Source organism: Corvus kubaryi, unplaced genomic scaffold (genome assembly GCF_017639235.1).
Source record: "Corvus kubaryi isolate FWS band 111438036 unplaced genomic scaffold, C.kubaryi_AGA036_p1.0 37394, whole genome shotgun sequence".
NCBI lineage: Eukaryota > Metazoa > Chordata > Aves > Passeriformes > Corvidae > Corvus > Corvus kubaryi.
The window spans coordinates 11,804,043-11,826,383 of NW_024581133.1; the positions used below are offsets into that span (position 1 = coordinate 11,804,043).

Sequence of the window (22,341 nt, forward strand, 5' to 3'; positions counted from 1 at the left end):
GAGCTGGGATTGGAGCAGGGGCTGGAGCAGGGACTGGAGCTGGGATTGGAGCAGGGATCGGAGCTGGGATTGGAGCTGGGATTGGAGCAGGGATCTGAGCTGGGATTGGAGTCAGGATTGGAGCTGGGATTGGAGCCGGGGTTGGAGCCGGGGTTGGAGCTGGGATCTGAGCCGGGATTGGAGCCAGGATCGGAGCAGGGATCAGAGTCGGGATTGGAGCAGGGATTGGAGCAGGGATCAGAGTCGGGATTGGAGCCAGGATTGGAGCTGGGATCAGAGTCGGGATTGCAGCCGGGATTGGAGCCGGCATCGGAGCTGGGATTGGAGCAGGGATCGCAGCCGGGATCGGAGCCGGGATCGGAGCCGGGATTGGAGCCGGGATTGGAGCAGGGATCAGAGTTGGGATTGGAGCTGGGATTGGAGCAGGGATCGGAGCTGGGATCGGAGCTGGGATTGGAGCAGGGATAGGAGCTGGGATTGGAGCCGGGTTTGGAGCTGGGATCGGAGCAGGGATCGCAGCCGGGATTGGAGCAGGGATCGGAGCTGGGATCGCAGCCGGGATTGGAGCTGGGATTGGAGCCAGGACTGGAGCTGGGATTGGAGCAGGGATTGCAGCCGGGATTGGAGTCAGGATTGGAGCAGGGATCAGAGTTGGGATTGGAGCCAGGATTGGAGCAGGGATCGGAGCCGGGGTTGGAGCTGGGATTGGAGCCGGGATTGGAGCAGGGATCGCAGCCGGGATTGGAGCAGGGATCGCAGCCGGGATCGGAGCTGGGATCATCGGTCCTCACTCTGCAGAGCCGGAGCCACGGTCCTGGAGAAGCGGAAGTTGGAGTTGACTCGGGAGCACATTCCCGTGGTGTAGTAGGAGCTGCCGCACTCGTGGGACCACAGGGGGCTGCAGGCCTGGCGGGGACGGGAAAAAGCAGGAATGGGATAAAACGACCCCTTTTCCATGGATGTGTTGGCAGCTTTTCCCCACGGAACGCGTGAGGCGGTGCGTGAAACAGGGAATCATGGAATTATGGAACGGGTTGGGTTGGAATGGAGCTGGAAGAACGCGTTCCAGCCCTGGCCAAGCGCAGGCAAACACTGCAGAGGTCGGGGTGTTCCGAGAGTCGCCCAAGCTGGTGCCGGACACTTCCAGGGATGGAGACTCCCCGGCAAACGAGCGACTGAGGGAATAAACGAGAAATGCTGTGCAAAGAAACGAAGGAAGGGCAAACGAAGCGCTGCGAGGGGGTGTCCGTAATTCCCGGCGTTCCGACAGAGCCGGAGCCAGCCAGGAGCTGCTCCCGTAAGGGCTGCGATCGAGGAGCGCAGGGCGGCACCCATCGTGTGCTCTTGGAATCAGTTAAATCCATGTAATGGAAATATAACGAGGGAATCACCAATTGTCCTGAGCTGGAAAGGACCGACAGGATCATCAAAGCCCGACTTTTATTTAATTTAATTTTATTTTATTTTATTTTATTTTATTTTATTTTATTTTCAATTTATTTTATTGTATTTTTTCTAATTTTTATTTTATTTCTATTTTCTATTTATTTTATTTTATGTATATATTTTTATTTATTTTTATTTTCTATTTATTTTATTTATGTTTTATTTTAATTAATTGAATTTATTTTTTATTTTCTTTTTATTTTATCTTGATTTTCTTTTATTTTCTTTTTTATTTTTTTATTTTATTTTTATTAATTGAATTTAATTTATTTTTTATTTTATTTTTATTTTCTTTTATTCTACTTTCTATTTTATTTTATTTTATTTTACTTTAATTAATTTAACTTAATTTAATTTAATTTTTATTTTCTTTTTATTTTACATTTATTTTCTTTTATTCTACTTTCTTTTTTATTTATTTTATTTTATTTTGCTTTATTTTACATTATTTTATTTCATTTCATTTTTTATTTCATTTCATTTCATTTCATTTTACTTTATTTTATTTTATTTTAATTTTTATTAATTTAATTTAATTTTACTTTATTTTATTTTATTTTGTTTTATGTAATTTTATTTCATTTTACTTTAGTTCATTTATCTTTATGTAATTTTACATAATTTTATTTCCTTTTACTTTATTTCATTCCATTCCATTCCATTCCATTCCATTCCATTCTATTTTTAATTTATTTTGGTTCTTTTACATTCTTTTACTTTATTTTTACTTCAGTTCATTTCATCATAACTTACTCGATTTTATCGTGCCTCACCCTTAAACCCGCCTCGATCTCCCTCCATCACACAAACAAAACCCCCAGAGAGGAGCCTCTCACCCCTTGACGTCCCGCTGCCCATTCCTGCTGCCCATTCCCACATTCCCGCTGCCCATTCCCACATTCCCACCCCACATTCCCACATTCCCACATTCCCGCCGCGCACTCCCACATTCCCGCCCCGCATTCCCGCTGCTCACCAGGAAGCTGCTGTCCCGGGGGTTGGTGGCCAGGCTCAGGCCCAGGCGCATGTTGTCCTTGCGCTCCGAGACGTTGGACAGCGTCACCCGCCCTTGGGAGAGAGGGTGGCATCGGGCACAGCTCCCGGCAGATCGGGAGCACTCCCTGGCATCTCCGGAGCGACCGGGAGTTGTGCCAGAGGAGCCTCTGCCGGTGGAACTCCGGGTTTGGGGCATTTTTGGAAGTGGTTGGTGAGGTGAGGATTGGGTTTTTTCCTAGATGAACAACTAAGGAAGGAAAATTGTTTGGGGAATGAGGCTGGGAGAGGAGGAAATCCCTTGGAGGGCTCAGCGCCTCATCCCGTATTCCCGGGCCAGTGGCTGATCCATCCCTGTGCATCCCTGTTTTCTCCGTGGCACAGCCCAGAAAGCAGAAACAGCCCCCAGGGCAGCCCTGTCAATCCTAAATGTCACTGAGCCGCATCCCAAATCCCTGATCCGACCATTTCTCTGGGAAAAGCAGCTCCCCGTGAGCCAGAGCTCCCCCTTTGCTGTCTGCCTGGGAAGCAAACTGGGAATCATGGAATGATTTGGGATGGAAGGAACTCTAAAGCCCGTCCCACCCCATTCCATGGGCAGGGACCCCTTCCACCATCCCAGACTGCTCCAGCGTGGCCTTGGACACTTCCAGGGGTGGCCACAGCTTCTCTGGGAATTCCATTCGTCCTTCCCCACCCTCGCAGGGAGGAATTCCTTCCCGATACCCCATCCAGCACTTCCAGAGATCATTTGGGATTTGGGAAGGGGCCGTACCCAGGTTGAGCTTGGTGCAGTTGCTGTGGCCGTCACTCGGCACCGGACACTTGTAGACGTCTCCCGTCTTCTGCTGCCCATTGGATTCATATGGAGCTCCCACCACCAGCCTGCGGAAAACACGGATCCGTCAGCGCCTGGAGAACGGGAATCCCCCTGGGAAAAAGGATTCCTCGGCCCCAATTCCCTGCTTGTGGTTGGGAGTGGCAGGAGAGTGTCCCAACCTCAGTCATGGTCCCAAGGACAACTTCTCCTTCCCTTCCCGCTGGAGCAGCAAAAAGCTGGGAATGTGACTCCCTGCCGCCGGGAATTATGGAATTGGTGCCCATCAGCTGCAAGGAACAGATTCCTGGCAGGGAGGGAGGGCTCCGAGCCCATCCGGAAGCACAGGGAGGAGCAGGGCACCAGCTCCAGGATGGCACCAAATCCCTCGGAATCAGCTGCGGTGCCCATGGATTGGCCCTTCTTCCGGCTGCCTGTGGAGGAGCCTTTCCATAGGATCATGGAATGGTTTGGGATGGAAGGGGCCTTAAGAATCATCTCATCCCAACCCCTTCCATGGGCACCTCCCACTTCATTCCAAGAGCGTCTCCAGGACATGGATGTGGATGCAGGGATCCAGCAGAACCAGAAGGAAAAGCAAGGAGCTGGTAGAGCACTTCCAGCAAATCCCCCTGGGATCCACAAGGAATTTTGCCCACCAAAAGCCTGGAAAAGGGCATTTGCTCCAACCTGGGATTGCTGTGAACAGCTCTGAGCCGAACATCGGGATCTCCAGTGGTGGGTGAGGACGTTGGGAAGGAATTTTTCCCAGGAAAACCCTGGAAAAGGGAATTCTCTCCAAGCCGGGGCTGTTCCAAACACCGGGAGCCGAACCTTGGGATCTCTGGTGGACATCGGGAATTTCCCTGCTCTCCAAAAGAAGGGAGCTGCGAAATCCCATTCCCCCAGCAAGGATTCCAGCTTCCAGCCGGATATTTCTGGGCCATCCAAACATTTTTCCCACTTTTCCATGACCACAACACTTCGACCCAGCAACCCAAAGCAGGAAGAGCGCAGGACCGGAGGAATCCGGCTCTTCCTTCCAGGCTATCCCAAAAATCCTCAGCACCACGAGTTGTTGGCAACTCCCGCTCCCAAAAGAAATGGGATTCTTTTTTTGGTAGCTTCCCAAAAATCCTATGGATGCAACCGTCCGAGTCTGGATCTCCGGATAAACAGGAGCTCTTTTGTTCCACAGGGCCCTTCCCAGCAGCTGGAAAAGCCACCGGCACAGATGTTCCCGGTTAGACCGGGAATGGTCATCCCTTAAAAATGCTGCTCCTCCAAGGACAAACATCGCATTCTTTGATCCCAGCGCTCCCAAGCGGAACCGCTCACCCAAGGAAAAGCTCCCGAATCCAAGGATTCTCATGGAAACGCTTCCTGTCTTACGGCTTGAGTGTTAATGTGGGGATTTGGGATGGGAAAATCGTCCCCAGCTGGAGCTGTCCTCGACAGCATCCAGGAGCTCAGGGAAATCTGGGATTTTCTGGGAATTTGCTGGTTTTCCTGAGGCTCTCCCACACTGTCCGTGTGGATGTGGAGAGGAGGGAAAAGCTGGAAGATGGGGAAGGGGGATGGAAAAACCTTGAGGATGAGGAGGAATAAAGGTGGAGGCACCTGGGAAAACGAGGCTCTCCTGGCGTAATTCCCAATTCCCAAAGAATTTCGGATAAATGGAATGTAATGAATGTCTCGGAGCAGCTCCACCTGGATGCGCCCCCCCTCCTGCAGAAATCCTCTTGGAGACTTTTCCATTAATTGATATTCCCGTATTAACACGATCACACCACCCACTCCTAAATATTCCCAAAAAACCAGCGGATTGGGGGTCGGATCATTCCTTCGGGATGACGAGGCAAACCCAGCCATTCCCCAATTCCGGGAGCTCAAAGGAAACCCAAACATTCCCAGCTTTTGCCACGAATCCGAAGGGGCTGTGGAGCTCCCGGAGCTGAAATTCTTGTCTCCCAAAAAACAATGGAATTGTTTTCCCTTTTCAGTTAACTGGGAATGATTCATCAACTGGAGCTGGCAAATCCTCATGGAAACTTGGCAGCTCGGGAAAAGGCTTTTCCAGCTGTTTGGAAGGTGTTTTTAGGGATGCTGCTCCACTCTTCCTTTCCTTGGAAACTGCAGCTTGAAACCCTGGATTTCTCCTTTAAAAAAATCAGGGATTTGGGATGGGTTATCCCAAATCACCCAGAATATCCAAATAATCCCGATCATCCCAAACCAACTGGAGCATCCCGCCATAGAAGGGAGACATTCCTGGCTTTTTCCAAGCTTTCCCCCTCCGCACACCTTGGGATGATCCCAAATCTCCCTATTTTTCCCTGGATTCCCAAGAAGGAAAAAATGAGGCTTTGGAAGAAAATCGGAACCGAACCATTCCTGCCTTGCCTTCCTCTCCTTTCCCTGCTCCTGGCAAAGCAAAAGGGGAATAAAACAGGGATGAAGCAGGAAAAGCTCAGGCTGCCCCGAGCAGTCTGAGGATGGATCCTTAACTTGCATCCCAAAAAAAAAAATCAGGAGAGGAAAAGTGAGAATATCCCAGGAGCTCCAGCAAAGCCCAGTGCTGGGTCCTGATTCCCAGTTTTCTCTCCAGCCTGGGAATGGGATGGTTGTGTCCACATCTGCAGGCTGGGAAAGGCTCAAATCCTACAAAATCAGGGAATTATGGAATGGTTTGGGTGGGAAAGACCTTAAAGCTCATCCCATTCCAGGCCTAGATCCTGGACTTGAGCCTTGTCCCGATCCCTGTCCTGATCCCTGTCCCAATCCCAATCCCGCTCTCTTTCCTGATTCCAATCCCTGTCCCTTGTCCCCATCCCAATCCCTGTCCCGATCCCTGTCCCAATCCCTTTCCCAATCCCTGTCCCTGTCTCTTTCCCGATCCCTGTCCCTGTCCCGATCCCTGTTCTGATCCCAATCCCAATCCCAGTCCCTGTCCCGATCCCTGTTCTGATCCCAATCCCGATCCCGATCCTGATCCCAATCCCTTCCTCAATCCCTGTCCCGATCCCTGTCCCAATCCCAATTCTGATCCCTGTCCCAATCCCTGTCCCGATGCCAATCCCGATCCCAATCCCTGTCCCAATCCCGATCCCTATCCCAGTCTCTGTCCCGATCCCTGTCCCAATCCCAATCCTGATCCCTGTCCCGATCCCTGTCCCGATGCCAATCCCGATCCCAATCCCTGTCCCAATCCCTGTCCCTATCCCAGTCTCTGTCCCAGTCCCTGTCCCAATCCCGATCCCTATCCCAATCCCTATCCCGATCCCTGTCCCGATCCCTGTCCCGATCCCTGTCCCTTCCTGCCATTCCCGTGCCCCAATCCCCCGGATCACCCCGGCTGTTGTTTTTCCAAGGCTTCCCAGGGTTTTCCCCTCTTCCCTTGAAAAACCAAACCTAAATGCTCCCAGCCTTTTCCAGCTGCTCCTCATCCAGCCGGGAATGGTTATTCCCAATTTCCTGGGCTATGGGGCCAGGCGGTGCTGCTGCAGCTCCAGCAGTGACAAATCCATGACCGGACCCCAAATCCATGGAAACAGCGGATTCTGGGAGCAAAGGCAGCCCGAGGAACCCTGGAATACCGTGGGCAGCAGGATTGCCACATTCTTGTTTTTCCCGGCGTCATTTTTTCCTGGTTTTCGGGATGTTAAAGAGGTGTTTACAGGTGACGCCTGCCCATGGTTCTTGGATCAGCCAGAATTTTCCATGGAGCCGTTCGGGATCCGCACGTATCCATAGGCTCTCGTGGGATCTCCAGCTCCCCTCTGGAGATTCCCAAGAAAACTGTGATCCCAGTTTTCTCCAGGCGACTCTTCCCAGTTTTCCATTTCCATCCCAAACAAACCCTTCCCTTTTGGAAGCACCATAGATTCCCAGATTTCTTGCCACCCCATCCCTGGAATGTTCGAATCCAGCTCGGAGCAACCTCTGGAAGCAGGGCTGGAATGACCCAAACCAAGCCAGGATTTTCTTGAAAACGAGGCCAAAAAGAGGGAAAATCCCCCAAAAAAACAGGGATAGGGTGGGATCCTGCACCCAGGGCTGGGAGGGAGAGCTGGGAGCAGACATTATGGAATTCTCTGCACTTCCTACCCTTCCACCCAAATATTCCGAGCGCTCGGGCGGCGGCCAAGCCACGGAGAATTCCAGCCAAGAAACCTCTGGCGGGAGTCGGGAGCAGCGATCCCTGGAAGTGTTTTTCCAGATCAGCACAACTCTGGCTTTCAATCCAGCCGCAGGATTTCTCCCTCTTTTTTTTCCCCTCTTTTTATTCCCCTCTCCAGCCGGGGTCCGACTGGGAATGTCACGTCTGTGCCCGGAGCAGCCGCGGGAATGGTGCTCTGGGTGCCCCTCGCCAGGATTCCTTGGAAAAGGAGTTTTGGGATCAGAACTTCCCTTTGAGATACGAGCTTGGGATAGGGAAAGAACTCCCCAGGAGCATCCAGCATCCCAAAAAATCTGGGAATGGGGCTCTGGGTGCTTCTCGCCAGGATTTCTTGGAAAAGGAGCTCTGGGGTGCTCCCAGGGAGAAGTTTTGGGATATAAGCTTGGGATAGGGAAAGAACTTCCCAGAAGCATCCAGCATCCCAAAAACTCCGGGAATGGGGCTCTGGGTGCCCCTCGCCAGGATTCCACAGCTCCTGGAATGACGGGAAGCAACCGGGACAAGCACTTGGAAGGGAGAGGTGAAAGATGAAGGGAATTTTTTCCCTTTTTTCCCTGCTCTTGGACCTCTAGGAATGGTTTTCCCCAAATTCCATGAGATTCCAGGTTGTGTTGGCCGCCAACATCCAGGAGCTCCATGGGAAGAGCTCCTGTTCCCATGGGAGCTTCCATGTTTTTTAGGGATATGAATCCCACATTTGTGGGAATTCTTTGCTCCTTTTTCCCAAATAAATCCATCCACAGCGTCTAACCTGCCTGGATTTGGGATTCAACCTTAAATCCCCCCAAATCCCCCCCGTCCTCCCAGGAATTCCCTCTCCTTATCCCAAAATTCCTTCCAGGTCATTTTATCCTAAACACAGCAACTCAGGGAATTCCCATTTTTCCCAAAAATCCCCAGCTTGGACACTGGGAATGCTCTGATCCCACAATTCCAGGTCTCCCTTTCCCTGCCTGCTCTGGGAGTGCTCCAGGCCTGGGAAGCTGGAATTCCACAGAGCTCCGGTGGTTTTTGGGATGAATTCCAGGCACCTGTCATCATCTTTTCCATTCCCACCTGGAGGAGGCACCTCCAGCTCCATGGAAAAGAGGGAAAAAAGTGCGGAGAAGGAGGCCTGGAAACCCCTCACAAGTCAAATCCCACATGGAGGAGCTTTTCCAGCCTTAAAAATTCACGTGGAATTTCCCCCCCACCCCCCCGGAGTTGAATAACCTGAATTCTTCCCTCATGGATTTGCTCCCGGATTTTCCGCTGCTCTCTGGGATGCAATTCCAGCCCCCACCTGTGAGGCTGGCTGGTTCCTTGAAAGGTTTGGAAAAGGGGGAACAATTCCCAGCTTTAAACAAACACCTGGAGAATCCGAACTGTTTGGATCCGCTCCAATATTCCCTTATGAATCTATGGAAAAAAATACCAACCCCACATCCTTGGAATCCATTCCCAAACAATTCCCAGCAGGCAAAAGCAGCACGGAAAGGCTCAGACTGAAGGAGAGGTGCCAAAATCCTGGGATTCCACGCTTGGAATTTGGCAGCTGGATCCCATGGCTGGGATTCTCAGAGAACCACGGAGTCTGCTGAATTCCAGTGGATTTGGGGGAATTCTTTGGGATGCGATTGGAAGATGCTCACCAGGAACTGGGGTCTCAAAACATTCCCGTTCCTTCCGTGTCCCGCCAGCTCCTGGAATTGTTATCCAGCTCCTGGAATTTTTACCAAGCTCCTGGAATTATCATCCAGCTCCTGGAATTGTTATCCAGCTCCTGGAATTGTTATCCAGCTCCTGGAATTTTTACCAAGCTCCTGGAATTATTATCCAGCTCCCTCTGCACATCCATGGTTTTTATTCCAGAGGTTTTGGTTGCTCCCACATTTCTCCTTTGAGTTGCTGCCTCCATTTTTTAGCTGCATCCACCTTTTTCCTCGGAATTTTTTCCCGCTTAATCACAGATTCCAACAGCGCTGTCCGGAGTTTTTATGTCCGTGTCCATCCATAGGATCCCGCTGGAAAAATTCCATTTTTCCAAGCAGAGGGAACCAACAGAAGGACAAGCTAAAGGTGGATCCTGTGGATGTTGGTGGGAAAAGTTGGCGGGAAAAGTTGGGAAAATCAGCCAGAGCTGGTCTTTGCTCCAGTGTCTTGCTCAGGAAAGCAGGAAAAAATTCCCGTTTTCCAGGGAATCCAGCCCTTGGCCACCCCATCAGTAGTGAGGCATGGAAAAATGGGATAAGAGATCCCAAATATCCCAGGAATTGCAGCCCCTCTGCTGGGATGGAGCTGGGAACAGCTCCTAGGGATAAAACCGGGATGGGAATATTCCCAACATTGGGCTTTTCCAGTAGTTTCCCTCAGAGAGCTTGGAAATCCCGGGAAACACTGAATTCCCAACTTTTATGCAGAGCCATTGATCCCAAGGCATCACCCCTTGCATAGGATGCACAATTCCCGTTGGGAAAAAGCCCCGATTCTGGTGGAAAACAGGACTGGGAGCCATGGAAAGAGAGAACTCCCAAACTTCCATGGAACAGGAATGTCAGCTTTGGGATACGGCATGGGACCCCCAGCAGGGCGGAAAAGGTCGGATTCTGGAATTCCGGGAGTATCCATTGCGTTCATTATGGGATTAAGCCGGGCTTCGTCCCCCTGGGGGGCAGATCCGGAATTCCAGGGAATTCCAGGGGCTTCGGAGCATCCGGATGTGCTCCTGGAATGCACCAAAGGTCTTGGCCAACATCTGGGCAGGATTCCCTGGGATCAGCCCAGGGATCAGCTCTGGGATCAGCTCTGGGATCAGCCTCGGGATCAGCTCTGGGATCAGCCCTGGGATCAGCCCTGGGATCAGCCTCGGGATCAGCCCTGGGATCCCCCTGGGATCTCCCAGGGATCAGCCTCGGGATCAGCCCTGGGATCAGCCTCGGGATCAGCTCTGGGATCAGCCCTGGGATCAGCTCTGGGATCCCCCTGGGATCCCCCAGGGATCAGCCCTGGGATCCCCTGGGATCAGCTCTGGGATCCCCCTGGGATCAGCCCTGGGATCAGCCCTGGGATCAGCTCTGGGATCAGCCCTGGGATCCCCTGGGATCAGCCAAACGCATCAAATCCCAGACCAGAGCCAATCCCAGGCTCATCCCACATTCCCCATGGATATTCCCCATGGATATTCCCCATGGAGCACTTCCCCAGGTCCCAGCTCCTCCACGGAAACTCTAAAAAACGGGATGGCCCCACCCAAATTCCAGATGGAATTGCAGCTCTTGCGGAGCCTGAGAGCTTCCAAGGAATCCTGATCCCGCCTGGAGCAGCCGCCAGGACACCCCGTCCATACCCGCCCTTCCCAAATTCCCAATATTCCATTCTCCCACCGGCAATTCCTCTTTTTGGAAGGAAAACCTTTCCATGCAGCACGTCCAAGATCAGCCTCATCCTGGCACAGCAATTGCCACCCCAAACTGGGAATTCTCTTGGAGATTGTCAGGTTTGGGGTGGATCTGTGCAATTCCTGCTGAAATTCCCGCCAAAATTCCCGGTTTTCCGGAGCCCACTCACCATTTCTTCCCGCCGATGTCGTGCTGCTGCACCGTGTATCCAAAGAAAGCTTCCCTGGATCCCGGGATAATCTGGGGCCTCTTGGTGTCGATGTTGAAGGAATGCCCGAATCCTGGGAAAAAAGGCAAGGATTTGGCTGGAAACCCCAAATTCCACGTGGCCAGAGGATAAACCGGGAATGCAAGAACTTGGGAAGGCTCCAGCCATGGAATGATTCCAACCGCAGCCCCACTCCCGCTGCTCCCGCTTGGGGTCGGATTTGGAGATTCCAGCGGCGCTTCCAAGCTCGCCCATCCTGGGAAAGCTGCTCCCAGAATTGCTCCAGGAGCGTCCGACATGGAGCAGGGATGGTTTGATCCCATTCCCACCCCAGCCAGGATGGAAATTCCAAAGTATTCCAGCCCCACCTCACCTGCAGCCTCCCAAAATTCCGCTCTCCATCCCAGAATTCCCGAGGCTTTTCCCAAGGAGCTTTTCCCAAGGATGCAAAGCCTCCCAGCCCGGCCATTCCCGAGGCTTTTTCCATGGATCCAAATCCTCCCAGCCCGGAATTCCTGAGGCTTTTCCTAAGGATCCAAAGCCTCCCAGCCCAGAATTCCTGAGGCTTTTCCCAAGGATCCAAAGCTCCTCAGCCCGGCCATTCCTGAGGCTTTTCCTAAGGATCCAAAGCCTCCCAGCCCGGCCATTCCCGAGGCTTTTCCCACAGATCCAAAGCTGGGATTCCCATTCGCTGTTGGAACAGGAGCTGAGGAGAGGCAGCTCCAGAGGGGGATCTCCCTAAGGATGGAATTCCAGCTGGGACAGGGCCATTTTTGGGCTTAGGACCGTAAGGATCCTGTGGAAAATTCCCATTCCCACAGAATTCCCTGCCCATGGCATCCCAATCCCGGGATCCTGGTGCTCACGTGGGACAAATTCCCGAGAAATTTCCTGGCCCTGGAGCAAATTTTGGGGAATTTTCTGGCAGCTCCTCCCTCTGCCTGGAAGCAGATCCAGGTGGGAAATTGGGAGATCAGGAATTCCTCAAGGATTGGATTTGAGAATGCTGGAGACGCCCCTTTGCTATCCATGGGAAGATCCAAATCCCAGGAGAGAGCGGCAGGATGGACATGGATAACCAGGATATCCCGGATTCGATTCCCTGCATCCTGCTGGATGCGTCATTCCAAGAAAAACCTTGGAATCCTCCTCCAGGGCAGGGACAGGAGGCTCGTGTTGGAATTTCTAGGGATAGAAAGGAGGAATTTACAGGGATCCGTCAGTAGGAAAGGTCGGCACCGCGGAAAAATCCAGGCTGGGAATGTTTGGATAGACGGGAATGCCCGAGCTAACGGGAACGTTCGCAGTGCTGGCAGCGGGGAATGGCGGAATCCGACCACGGAATCCAAGGTGAAGGAACTTCCGAGTGCTCCAAGAAGCAACGCAGGGAAGCAGGGATAAAAAAACCCTGGAGCAGGGAGGAGAGCCGAGAAGTTCTGCGGAGCGTTGGCCTCGTTTCACATTCCCAAAGGAATGAAAAGCTTCTCCCGGTTCCCGGCTGCAGAGAGGGAAGCTGGGATTGGGCTTGGAATGATGGGAAAGGGAAAGCAGGAAGGGCATGGAGAGCAGCCTGGAATCGGCGGGAATTTTGGGAAAGGGATTTGGTTTTCCCAACAATGAATTCCAAGATCTGGAAGTGTCGGAGAGGATGGGATGAGTTTTCCTCTTAATTTGCCTGGATTTTGCACCCAGGCAGAGGATTTTTGGGAATGGGAATGCCGGATAAATTGGAGAATCCCAGTCCATGGCTCCTTGGTTTAGGAGCTGCAGCTTCCGGATGAAAACTCTGGAAAAGGAACAGAACCTCTCCAATGATGGGAAATATTCCATGGAATGGGAAATCTCTGGGAAAACAGGGAGAAGAGCTGGGAGTGGCTCCTGCTGGAGCATCCCAATCCCAGGGAACGGACCCAGGGAAGTGAAAAAATCTGGGCGAGAAGATTCCGAGCAATGGATAGAACCTCAAAATTCCAATGGAAAGAACGGAAAAAAAGAAATATTGGGAATTTTCCAAAATATTGGGAATTTTCCAACCGGCTCCAGCTTCCATGGGAACCTCAGGAGAGGTTCTCCAGGAGATTTAGGAGCCTGAGAGGTTTTCCTGCCAGGAATGATGTCACTGTCCCAAAGAAGGGACTACAAGATCCAGGTTTTCCTTGGAATTCCAAGGGCAACTTCCTTGGAATTTCCTTGGAATTCCAAGCCTCAGATTCCTCCTTTCCTTTGGAGCTTCTGGAGCATCCAAACTTTTGATTCTTGTCAGGAAAAATCTCGGGAAAACGAGAAAAACTTTGGGAAAGAAGAATGGGAATGAAATCGAGCCAGGAGAAAAACCAGGATAAAAAGAACTCCTTGGAAGGGAAATCTCCAGGATGGGGAGGATTCCAAAGGCTCCGGCAGCAGGGGGGGAAACTGGGGGAAAAGGGGCAAAACCCGGGCCCAAAAGGGGGAAAATCCGGGAAAAAAGGGGGGAAAAACTTCCCTGCCTGAACCCTTTGGGATTCCCAGCTGGAAAAAGGAACCCTGGGAATGTTCCTGGCAGCTTTCCTGTGATTCCCAAGCCTGGCTCTACTTCCATGGAAATTTGGGGCTGGATTTTGCTACTTTTGCTCCAAAGTTTTCTGATTCCGGGAGCTGCCGGAAGAACATCCCAGTTTTTATTGGATTGGCAGGAAAATCCAGCTTTTTTCCTTGGGCTCCGGCACTGCCAGAGCTCGGGATGGAATTCCTGGAGAGGGAATATTCAGCTGAACAAGGAAAACTTTATAAAGGATAAGAATATTTGGGAAAAAACTCCGGGAATGGGCAGGGTGGGCTCGAATTCCTGGGAATCCCGCTTTGCCAAGGGAATGCTGGCAGCTCCCGGTTGCTCTCCCATCTCCAAGCCAGAGTTTGGCATCAGTTATTAGGGAAAATCCTGGGATTTGGAGCCCGGGAATGCTGGGGATGAACGGAGGCTCAGGCATTCCAGGATAACGCCAAGCGGGAATTAATAACGGCAGCACTTCCCGGGAAAATTCCAGGAAATCCAGAAGCTGGGGAGAAGTGGTTGCTCAGAATTCCAAGGACCTTGGGGGGGTTTTATGGGATCTTTCCCGGTGAAATCCTGGATGGACAAAGCCCCACCCACTGTGCAGCCACCCACAAGCAAGTCCCCAGCATTCCCAAGGATTCCCAAGGATCCTTGGGAATTCCCAATTCCAGATGTTCCCCACAACCATTCCACTCTTCAGAAAGGCAAGGAGCCAATTCCTTCCCTGGAAAACCAACCCGGGAATTTATGGAATCTCAGTGCATCCCCCTGGAATTCCCAGATTTCCTGGGAAACGTCTGTGATCCCAGGGCCACCCATTCCCATGGGAAATGTTGATGGACAAGAGAGGCTCAGAATTCCTTGGATGGCCTCTCCCACTTTGGCTCCAGAGCCTCGGAGCTGCTCCGAAATTTCGGGATACCTTGGAACATGCCGGGATGGGATTTATGCTGGGAATGTCACTGGAAGGGGACAATCGCCAGGGACACCACGGAATTCCCAGCCCGTGCAACAATGGAAAAGCAGGAACAGAGCCCTGGAGGTTCTCCCGGGGCTATGGAGAGAGCCAGGAGCGGGATTTCCTTGGGAAAAGCAGCCAGGACAGGGAGCAGAGAGATCTTCCCATGGATTCACATCCCATCCCAACACCCTGAGCTCATCCCGGAGATCTGGGAGATCCCAAACATCCGCAAATTGCTGGGATCCAGATGGAAAACAGCAGGAAAAAGGAATCCACCAGGAGCTGAACACGTCCCGGTCCGGAGGCACTGCGGAGTGCCGGGAATGGGAACCATTCCCACCGGGATACGGCTCATTCCGGACACCCCACAGGCACAAAGCCCTGGGGGCAGAAATCCCTGGATACCGGGAAACCTGGATACCCCGGGAAACCTGGATACCCCGGGAAACCTGGATACCCCGGGAAGCAGCCTGGGCAGGAAGATCCAGGGGCAGAAATGTTCCGGGATGGGAATGGAAATTCCCATGGGGAGAAAGATCCAGGGGCAGAAACTGCCGGGAATGGAAATGCCTGTGGGCACCAAATCCCGTGGGCAGAAACCTCTGGATACAGGAAATTCCAGGGGCAGAAACGCTTCAGGATGGGAATGGAAATTCCAAATGGAAATGGGGAGAAATATCCAGGGATGGAAACATCCACGGATAGAAAGCCCCGAGATGGGAATCCCTGTGGGCATAAATCCCGGGATACAGAAACTTCCAGGGGCAAAAATGTTCCGGAATGGGAATGGGGATCCTTGTGGATAAAAAAATCCAGGGGCAGAAACATCCATGGATAGAAACTCTCGAGGATGGAAAACCCTGTGGGAACATCCATGGACAGAAATATCCATGGATAGAAACCCCCATGGATGGAAATCCCTGTGGACACAAATCCCAGGATACAGAAACTTCCAGGGGCAGAAAATCTTGGCTACAGGAAGCACCGTGGGCAGAAATATCCAGGGACAGAAACTTCCAGAGGCAGAAACAGTCGGGAATGGGAATGGAAATTCCCATGGATAGAAATATCCATGGATGGAAATCCCTGGGGACACAAATCCTGGGATACAGAAACTTCCAGGGCCAGAACCGTTTGGGAATGGGAATGGAAATCCCTGGGGATAAAAACAACCACGGACAAAAACATCCATGGATGGAAGCCCCCGAGGCTGGAAATCGCTGGATACAGAAATATCCAGGGTCAGAAACTGTTGGGAATGAGAATCCCCACGGACAGAACCATCCACGGACAGACCCCTCGCAGGGATCATCCCACCCATCCCAATTCCCGCTGCGCCACATTCCCAAATCCCGCCACCTTCCCAAATCCCGCCACCTTCCCAAATGCCCCTGCCACAATCCCCCCATTACGGACCAGCAGCGCGTCCATGGGGGAATTCCCCGGGGCTCCGCCGGCTCCCAGGATTTTTCCAGCATCCCATTCCAGAGCCGCGGCCACGCCGGCAGCCCCAATCCCTCCATCCCGGCACACATGTTCCCAATTATCCCAGGAAAAGCAGCTCGGCCGCGGCTCCCTTGAAAGGATCCCCCAGCAGAAAGGGAAAAAATTCCCTAAAAGCGGCCAGAAAAACCCCAACCGTCCTGGCGCGTTTTCCAGCAGGAAGTTTGGGAATGTTTGCAGCTGGAGCAGGCGCGAGCCGGCGGCCGCGCTGCCGCGGCTGGGGAAAAGCTCTTTTTCCCCGGTTTTTTTTCCCGGTTTCCCCCCCCCCCCACTTTGGTGGCTCCCAGCGCGGGTCGATTCCAGCTGGGATTGAAACGGGAATGAGCGCTGCTGGGGAGGCTCGTTTTCCAAGGAAAAGCCCGAGCGAGCCGGGAAAAATCCTAAAAATCCATCCCAGCCCCCCCGGAGCAGAAGGGGAAAAGCCGCAGGCTCAGCTCCTGGAATTAAACTCCGCCTAAAGCCGCTCCTAACTCCTTTAACCCCGAGCATTCCCATTTTTCCAACAGGACAAACCTCAGAAAAGCTGGATTTAGGGAAAAGGGGATTTCATTTGGGGGGGGGAGGGGGGTGTCTTTCCCCCCCCAACATCGGATCCTTCGGGAAAATCCCGATGCCGGGAATCCCATCCAAGATCTCCATCCTTTCCCAGCTCCCTCCCGCTCCCGGCAAAACTTTTCCAAAGAGCCGCATTAAGGTTTCTCCCTGGGCTTTTCCAAGCGATTCCCGCTTTTTGGGGATCGGGCTGAGCACTCACCGGGCAGGAGGCAGAGGGAACAGGCCAGGAGAATCCCGCTGGGAAAGGCCATGGAATCGCCGGCTGCCCCAATCCCCGCTCCCGAGCATCGGCGGGAGGCAGGACTGGCAGTTCCTATCCCAAATCCCTTCCCTTATCCCAAGCTTTTCCCGGCTCCCTGACAGCGGGCGAGCATTGGGAGGGAGTGGGAGGGACGAGGGAAACTGGGAGGAGGGACAGCGGGAAAGGTTGGGAATGGGAACAGCCTCCTCCGGCCGCGGCACCCTTTAGCGAGCGGCTTCCAGCCGGGAATTGCGACCGGGAATGCTGGGCCTCTCCCGGTGGGATCACACCTTGGTGGGGTTGGCTTCAAGGGGACACCGGTGGCACCGCCGGGGCTGGCACCTCCACCGGGATGGTGCCGCCCTCAGCTCGGGGCCACCTCTGCTGGGTGTCACCTCCACTGGGTGTCACCTCCCTGCAGTGCCACCTCTCTTTGGGTGTCACCTCCATGTGGCTGCCACCTCCACTGGGTGTCACCTCCACTGGGTGTCACCTCCACTGGGTGTCACCTCTTTTTGGGTGCCACCTCCACTGGGTGTCACCCCTGCCCAGGTGTCACCTCCATGTGGCTGCCAACCCCCAGCTCGGTGTCACCTCCACGTGGGTGCCACCACTTCCCAGGTGCCACCTCCCTGCAGTGCCATCTCCACTCGGATGCCACTCCCAGCCAGGTGTCACCTCCTCTGGGTGCCACCTCTGCTTGGGTGTCACCCCCAGCTCGATGTCACCCCTGCCCAGGTGCCACCTCCTCTGGGTGTCACCGCTGATCTGGTGCCATCTCCACTTGGGTGCCGCCTCTGCTGCGTGCCACCTCCATGTGGCTGTCACCTCTCTTTGGGTGCCACCTCCATGTGGCTGTCACCTCTCTTTGGGTGTCACCTCTCTTTGGGTGCCACCTCTCTTTGGGTGCCACCCCCCACTCGATGTCACCCCTGCCCAGGTGCCACCTCTGCTGGGAAACGAGGGGGAAAACCTGGGAGAGAGAGGGGAAAAACTGAGGGGGGGGGGGTGGAATTTGGGGGGAAAAGTGGGGAAAAAAAGGGGGAAAAACTGGGAAAAGAAGGGGGGGAAAGATTTGGAAAAAGGGGGGGAAACTGGGAAAAGAAGGGGGGAAAGATTGGGAAAAAAGGGGGGAAAAATCTCAGAGAGAGGGGGGTGAAAATCTGGCAGAGTGGGAGGGAAAACTGGGAATGTTTCATCCCAGGGAGTGAGTTCAGCTGGATGCGGATCTGGGAATTACATAAGCCATTCCCAAAGGGAAGATCCCGTGTCTTCCCCAAATGAAAATCCTTGGATGACTCCTGAAAAACCCTGGATAAGGAGGAGGCTGCTCTGGCCGTGCCCTCCCAGCTGGAGCGTGGCTGAGTCCTGGATCCAGGAAAAGCCCCTGATTGCCTGGAAAAACCTACGGATAACAGGAATTAGTCATGGAATCATGGAATGCTTTGGGCTGGGAGCTCATCCCATTCCAATCCCTCTCCATGGGCAGGAATGGCACCCACAAATCCCTGGATCCCAAGGCCAGCTCCTCCAAATCCCACAGGATTTTGTGCTTCCACCTCACCCCTTCCCGGCCTTCCTTCCCGACTTTTTGGGATCCATTCCCAGGAGGTTTTCCCACGTCCAGGCTCGGTTTTTCCAGGCTCCAGCTGCTCCCGCGGCAGCTCCTTGATCCTGACCTTTGGGAGGCATCCGGCCTTGGATGCAGCTGCCTCGGGAGTTTGGGAAGAGCGAGGCTGGAAACCAGGAATGTAAACACAGGGCAGGAATGACAACAATTCCCGAATTCCCAGATTTCGGTGCAGGAAGAGCCGAGGGGGAGGGCAGGGATTTTATCCCGGTCTGGATGCTGCTCCCAGGGGGCTTTTCCAACTTTCCAGGGAAGGATGGATGCTCAGGAACACCAAAACCCACCCCAGACCTGGATTTGGGATTGGGATTTGTCCCTCTGGATACCAGGGAGCAGCTCCAAGCCGGAGCATGTGGATCCCTCATTCCCGATCCAGCGGCTCTGCTGAGCTCAGAGCTCCGGAGAACTGGTCCAAAAAAAAAAGCTGGAAGCAGAATTCCAGCCTCTCCCACACTGGCAGCTCTTAAAGGAAAACTCATTGAACAGAAGGAATTTCGGGATGAGTTTTCCATGGAATTCACTCCCTCACGTGACACCACAGGTGCCACCAGCGGGACAAACCTCCCCAGAATCCCACCTGGAATTCTCCATGGATCAGCCTGGATTGACTTTCCCCAGATGTAGAAAAATTCGGAGCTTTTCCAGGCTAAATTCCTGCTCCGGAGGATCTATGGGATGCCTCAAATCCCTGGAGCACCTGGGCCCACCTCCGACCCCTTTAATTAACGGCTCCTAATTAGCACTGGCAGCTTAATGAGCTCATTTGCATATGCAGCCACAGCTGCAGCTCCAAAGGGGCCCCAAAAATGGGGATGATCCCAAAAGATTCCTGGGAAAGGGATAGGGGAGAGCGGGAGGGGAGGAGGGGCCCGGGGGAACCCCTGGGATGGATCCTGGGTTCTGCTTCCCAAAATGTTGGGATGGATCTTGGGATCTGCTCTTGAAATTCTGAGATGGATCTTGGGATCTGGCCCAAAATTCTGGGATGAGTTCTGGGATCTGCTCCCAAAATTCGGGGATGGATCCTGGGATTATCCTCCCAAAATTCTGGGATGGATCCCAAATTCAGACCCCCCCCAAATCTTCAGCGAGTTCTGGGATCAGCTCCCAAAATTCTGGGATGGATCTTGGGATCTGCCCCCAGAATTCTGGGATGGCTCCTGGCAGACAGGGGGTCCAAATTTTGGGAATACTGGCAGGGATGAGGAGCTCTGGGGGTCTCCCACCAGATGCTCCTCCAGGGCCCTTTCCAATCCCTGCTCCCACTCCTGGGAATCGTGGGAATCCTTGGCTTGCAGGGAGACACGGAGGCCACCTGGTGCCTCCGTCCCTGCTCCGTCACCCCACAGAAATTTGGGAATGCTCCTGGAGCGAGGGGAGAAGGAGCAGCCAGGCCAGAGGTGTCGGATTCCCCTTTAAAATTCCCGTTGGAGCCAAGTCCGAGCTCATCCATCAAACATCAGGGTCCAGGCATGGAAAACGCTCCTTCAATTCCCTGGGCTGGCTTCCCGCAGCCTGAGATTCCTGCCAGGAGCCCTTTTCTGTGCCCGACTCCCGCTGTTTTCCGAGCTGCCACCGGATCCCGCAGTTTCCAAACTCCACTTTCCCCCGGCAGACGGGAATGGGGCAGCCGTAAATCCAGGCTCTGTTTCCATGGAATTCTAGATCCATCCCGGAGCCAGGCCAAGGAGGGATGGGGAACGAGCTTCCAGTGCAATTCCAGAGGCTCAGGTGGGATTCCTGCCGGATTCCTGCCCTCATTCCCGTTCCACTGGCTGCCGCTCCCTATGGGAGATTAATGATGGGATGGGAAAACTCTGGGAATTTCCTGGAAGCTCCCACAGCTCAGGGAGCCCATGGGATCCAAACGCTTGGGTTGGGAACATCCCCTGTAACCCCGGATGTTGCCGCAGGGTTTTATCCCAAAATCCATCCCACTTTTCCCTCAATTCCTTAAGCTTTATCCATCAGCACTGGAAAGAGAGAGGAATTCGGCAGGAGAAATCCAGGCATCGCCATAACTCCGAGTCCGTGGAGGATGTTGGGAGAATTCTGGGAAAATGTTGGATTTGGGGAATGGCGATGGAGCAGAGCCACCCCCACGGGGAGATTCCCACCTCGGCCCACCTGCATCCCATGGGAATGCTGTAACCACCTTGGATTTTCCCGTTTATCCCTCATTTAAAGCTCTCCTGCCTGGCTTTCCCAGGATCCCACAGGCTCCTCCTCCGCCATCCCTCGGCTTTCCCACTTCACAATAAATCCGGATGGGCAGAAAGGAAGGAAGCTGGGATAGGCACCAAAACTTACAGAATCCTGGAATGCTTTGGTGGGAAGGGACCTTAAACCCATCCCATTCCATGGGCAGGGACAATTCCCACCATTCCAGGCTGTTCCAAGCCTCAGCCAGCCTGGTCTCTTCCCTGGATCTCTTGCCTTGCTCCCTTCCCCCTCATCCTCTCCCAAGCTTTTCCCGTCCGATGGAATCCATGCTTCATCCACGTCCCATTCCCAGGGATCCCCAATCCTGGTGCTCACCTGGGGATTGGAAGCCTCGGAGATGGGAGTTTCAGTTCCCATCTCTCTCTCTCCCAAGCCTTTGGAAGCGTTTTCCCATTGGGAAGAGCTTTTCCCCCAAATCCCCACTTCCCAGGCATCCCAAATCCTGGTGGTCTCCTGGGGATTGGAAGCCAAGACACCACCTGGAGATGGGAATTTCAGCTCCCACTTCCATCTCCTGGGCCTTTGGAAGTGATTTTCCACTGGGAAAAGCTTCTCCCCCTGATCCATAGATTCCATTCCCAGGGATTCCCAATCCCGGTGGTCACCTGGGGATTGGAAGCCGAGGGCAGCAGCACTTGGAGATGGGAATTTCAGCTCCCAGCTCCCTCCCCCGAGCCTTTGGAAGTGCTTTCCCACTGGGAGGAGCTGCCTCATCCCGATCCCTTCTCCCGCCGGAATGTGCTCCACATTCACTTCATACTCGGAATGAGTAAAAGTGGCTCCGAATTCCCCTCCCTGCGAAAAGCGGGATCTTTTCCAGGGATAATGGGAAGCAGATGCCGGCGGCGGAGGGAAGCGGCAGCAGACGGAGCTGTTTGTTCCCGCTGCCGGCAGTTGGAAATGGAATCTTCTCCCTTTCAGTGCCGGGATTCGGGTTGTCCGTGCGCTCCCGGCGCCAGGTATTGTTATTCCAGAGGAGCTTTCATCCAAAGGGATGAACGCCCGGCCCTGACTTCTCCATAAATTATCCGCTCTGGAATCCAAACACGCCGCTCCTGGTAATTGGCGGCTGCGGCGGCTCCGGGATATTCCAGGACACTCCGGGTGCTGTATCCATGGCATTCCCGTTCCTCTGCAATTGTGGGCAGAGCCAGGGATGTGCCGGATTTGGCCACGCGGCTCCGGCAGCGACGGGAATGTCCCGGAACTGGAATCCCTGGCTGGGCCATGGCGGCAGCTCCGGGGGTTTTCCCTAAGGATCAGGTTTTGCCAAGGAGGATCGACAATCTGTAATTTCAGAGGGAATGCTGGCGCTGAGGAAAACCTGGAGCACCTGGAATGGTCCCACCTGTCCCTGGGGATTGGGATCGTGGGGGCTACGGGAACTCCACGAAAGATTGGGATCACCACGTCCGATGGAAAGATTGGGATTGTGTCTGAAAGACTGGGACAACCGTGTCCCATGGAAAGATTGGGAAAACTCTGTGTCATGGAAAGATTGGGATCACCATGTCCAACGGAAAGATTGGGATCACCGCATCCGATGGCTGGGTGGGTCACGGTCAGTCCCTGCAGCGCTCCGGTGCTGACAGATCCCAGCCATTCCCAAACCTGGAGCATTCCCATCCCCCAGCCATTCCCAAACCTGGAGCGTTCCCATCTCCCAGCCATTCC

The 22,341-nt window shown here is 53.5% G+C and overlaps 1 protein-coding gene across 2 annotated transcripts in view; it reads right to left on the reverse strand.

Annotated features, from left to right (window-relative positions):
• Positions 1-17,195, reverse strand: part of ITGA11 (integrin subunit alpha 11) — a 41,337-nt gene extending 24,142 nt beyond the window's left edge. Inside the window, exons 1-5 of one of the 2 annotated variants that reach the window (XM_042039345.1) lie at positions 16,773-17,195; positions 10,983-11,094; positions 3,215-3,324; positions 2,423-2,514; positions 792-906 (exon numbers count right to left, since the gene is read on the reverse strand). In XM_042039345.1, coding sequence (XP_041895279.1) covers positions 792-906; positions 2,423-2,514; positions 3,215-3,324; positions 10,983-11,094; positions 16,773-16,824 — 481 coding nt within the window. In that variant the 5' untranslated portion in view covers positions 16,825-17,195. The remainder of the gene's footprint in view (positions 1-791; positions 907-2,422; positions 2,515-3,214; positions 3,325-10,982; positions 11,095-16,772) is intronic. The other variant, XM_042039346.1, reaches the window with a different exon arrangement.
• Between the last annotated feature and the right edge of the window lie 5,146 nt (positions 17,196-22,341).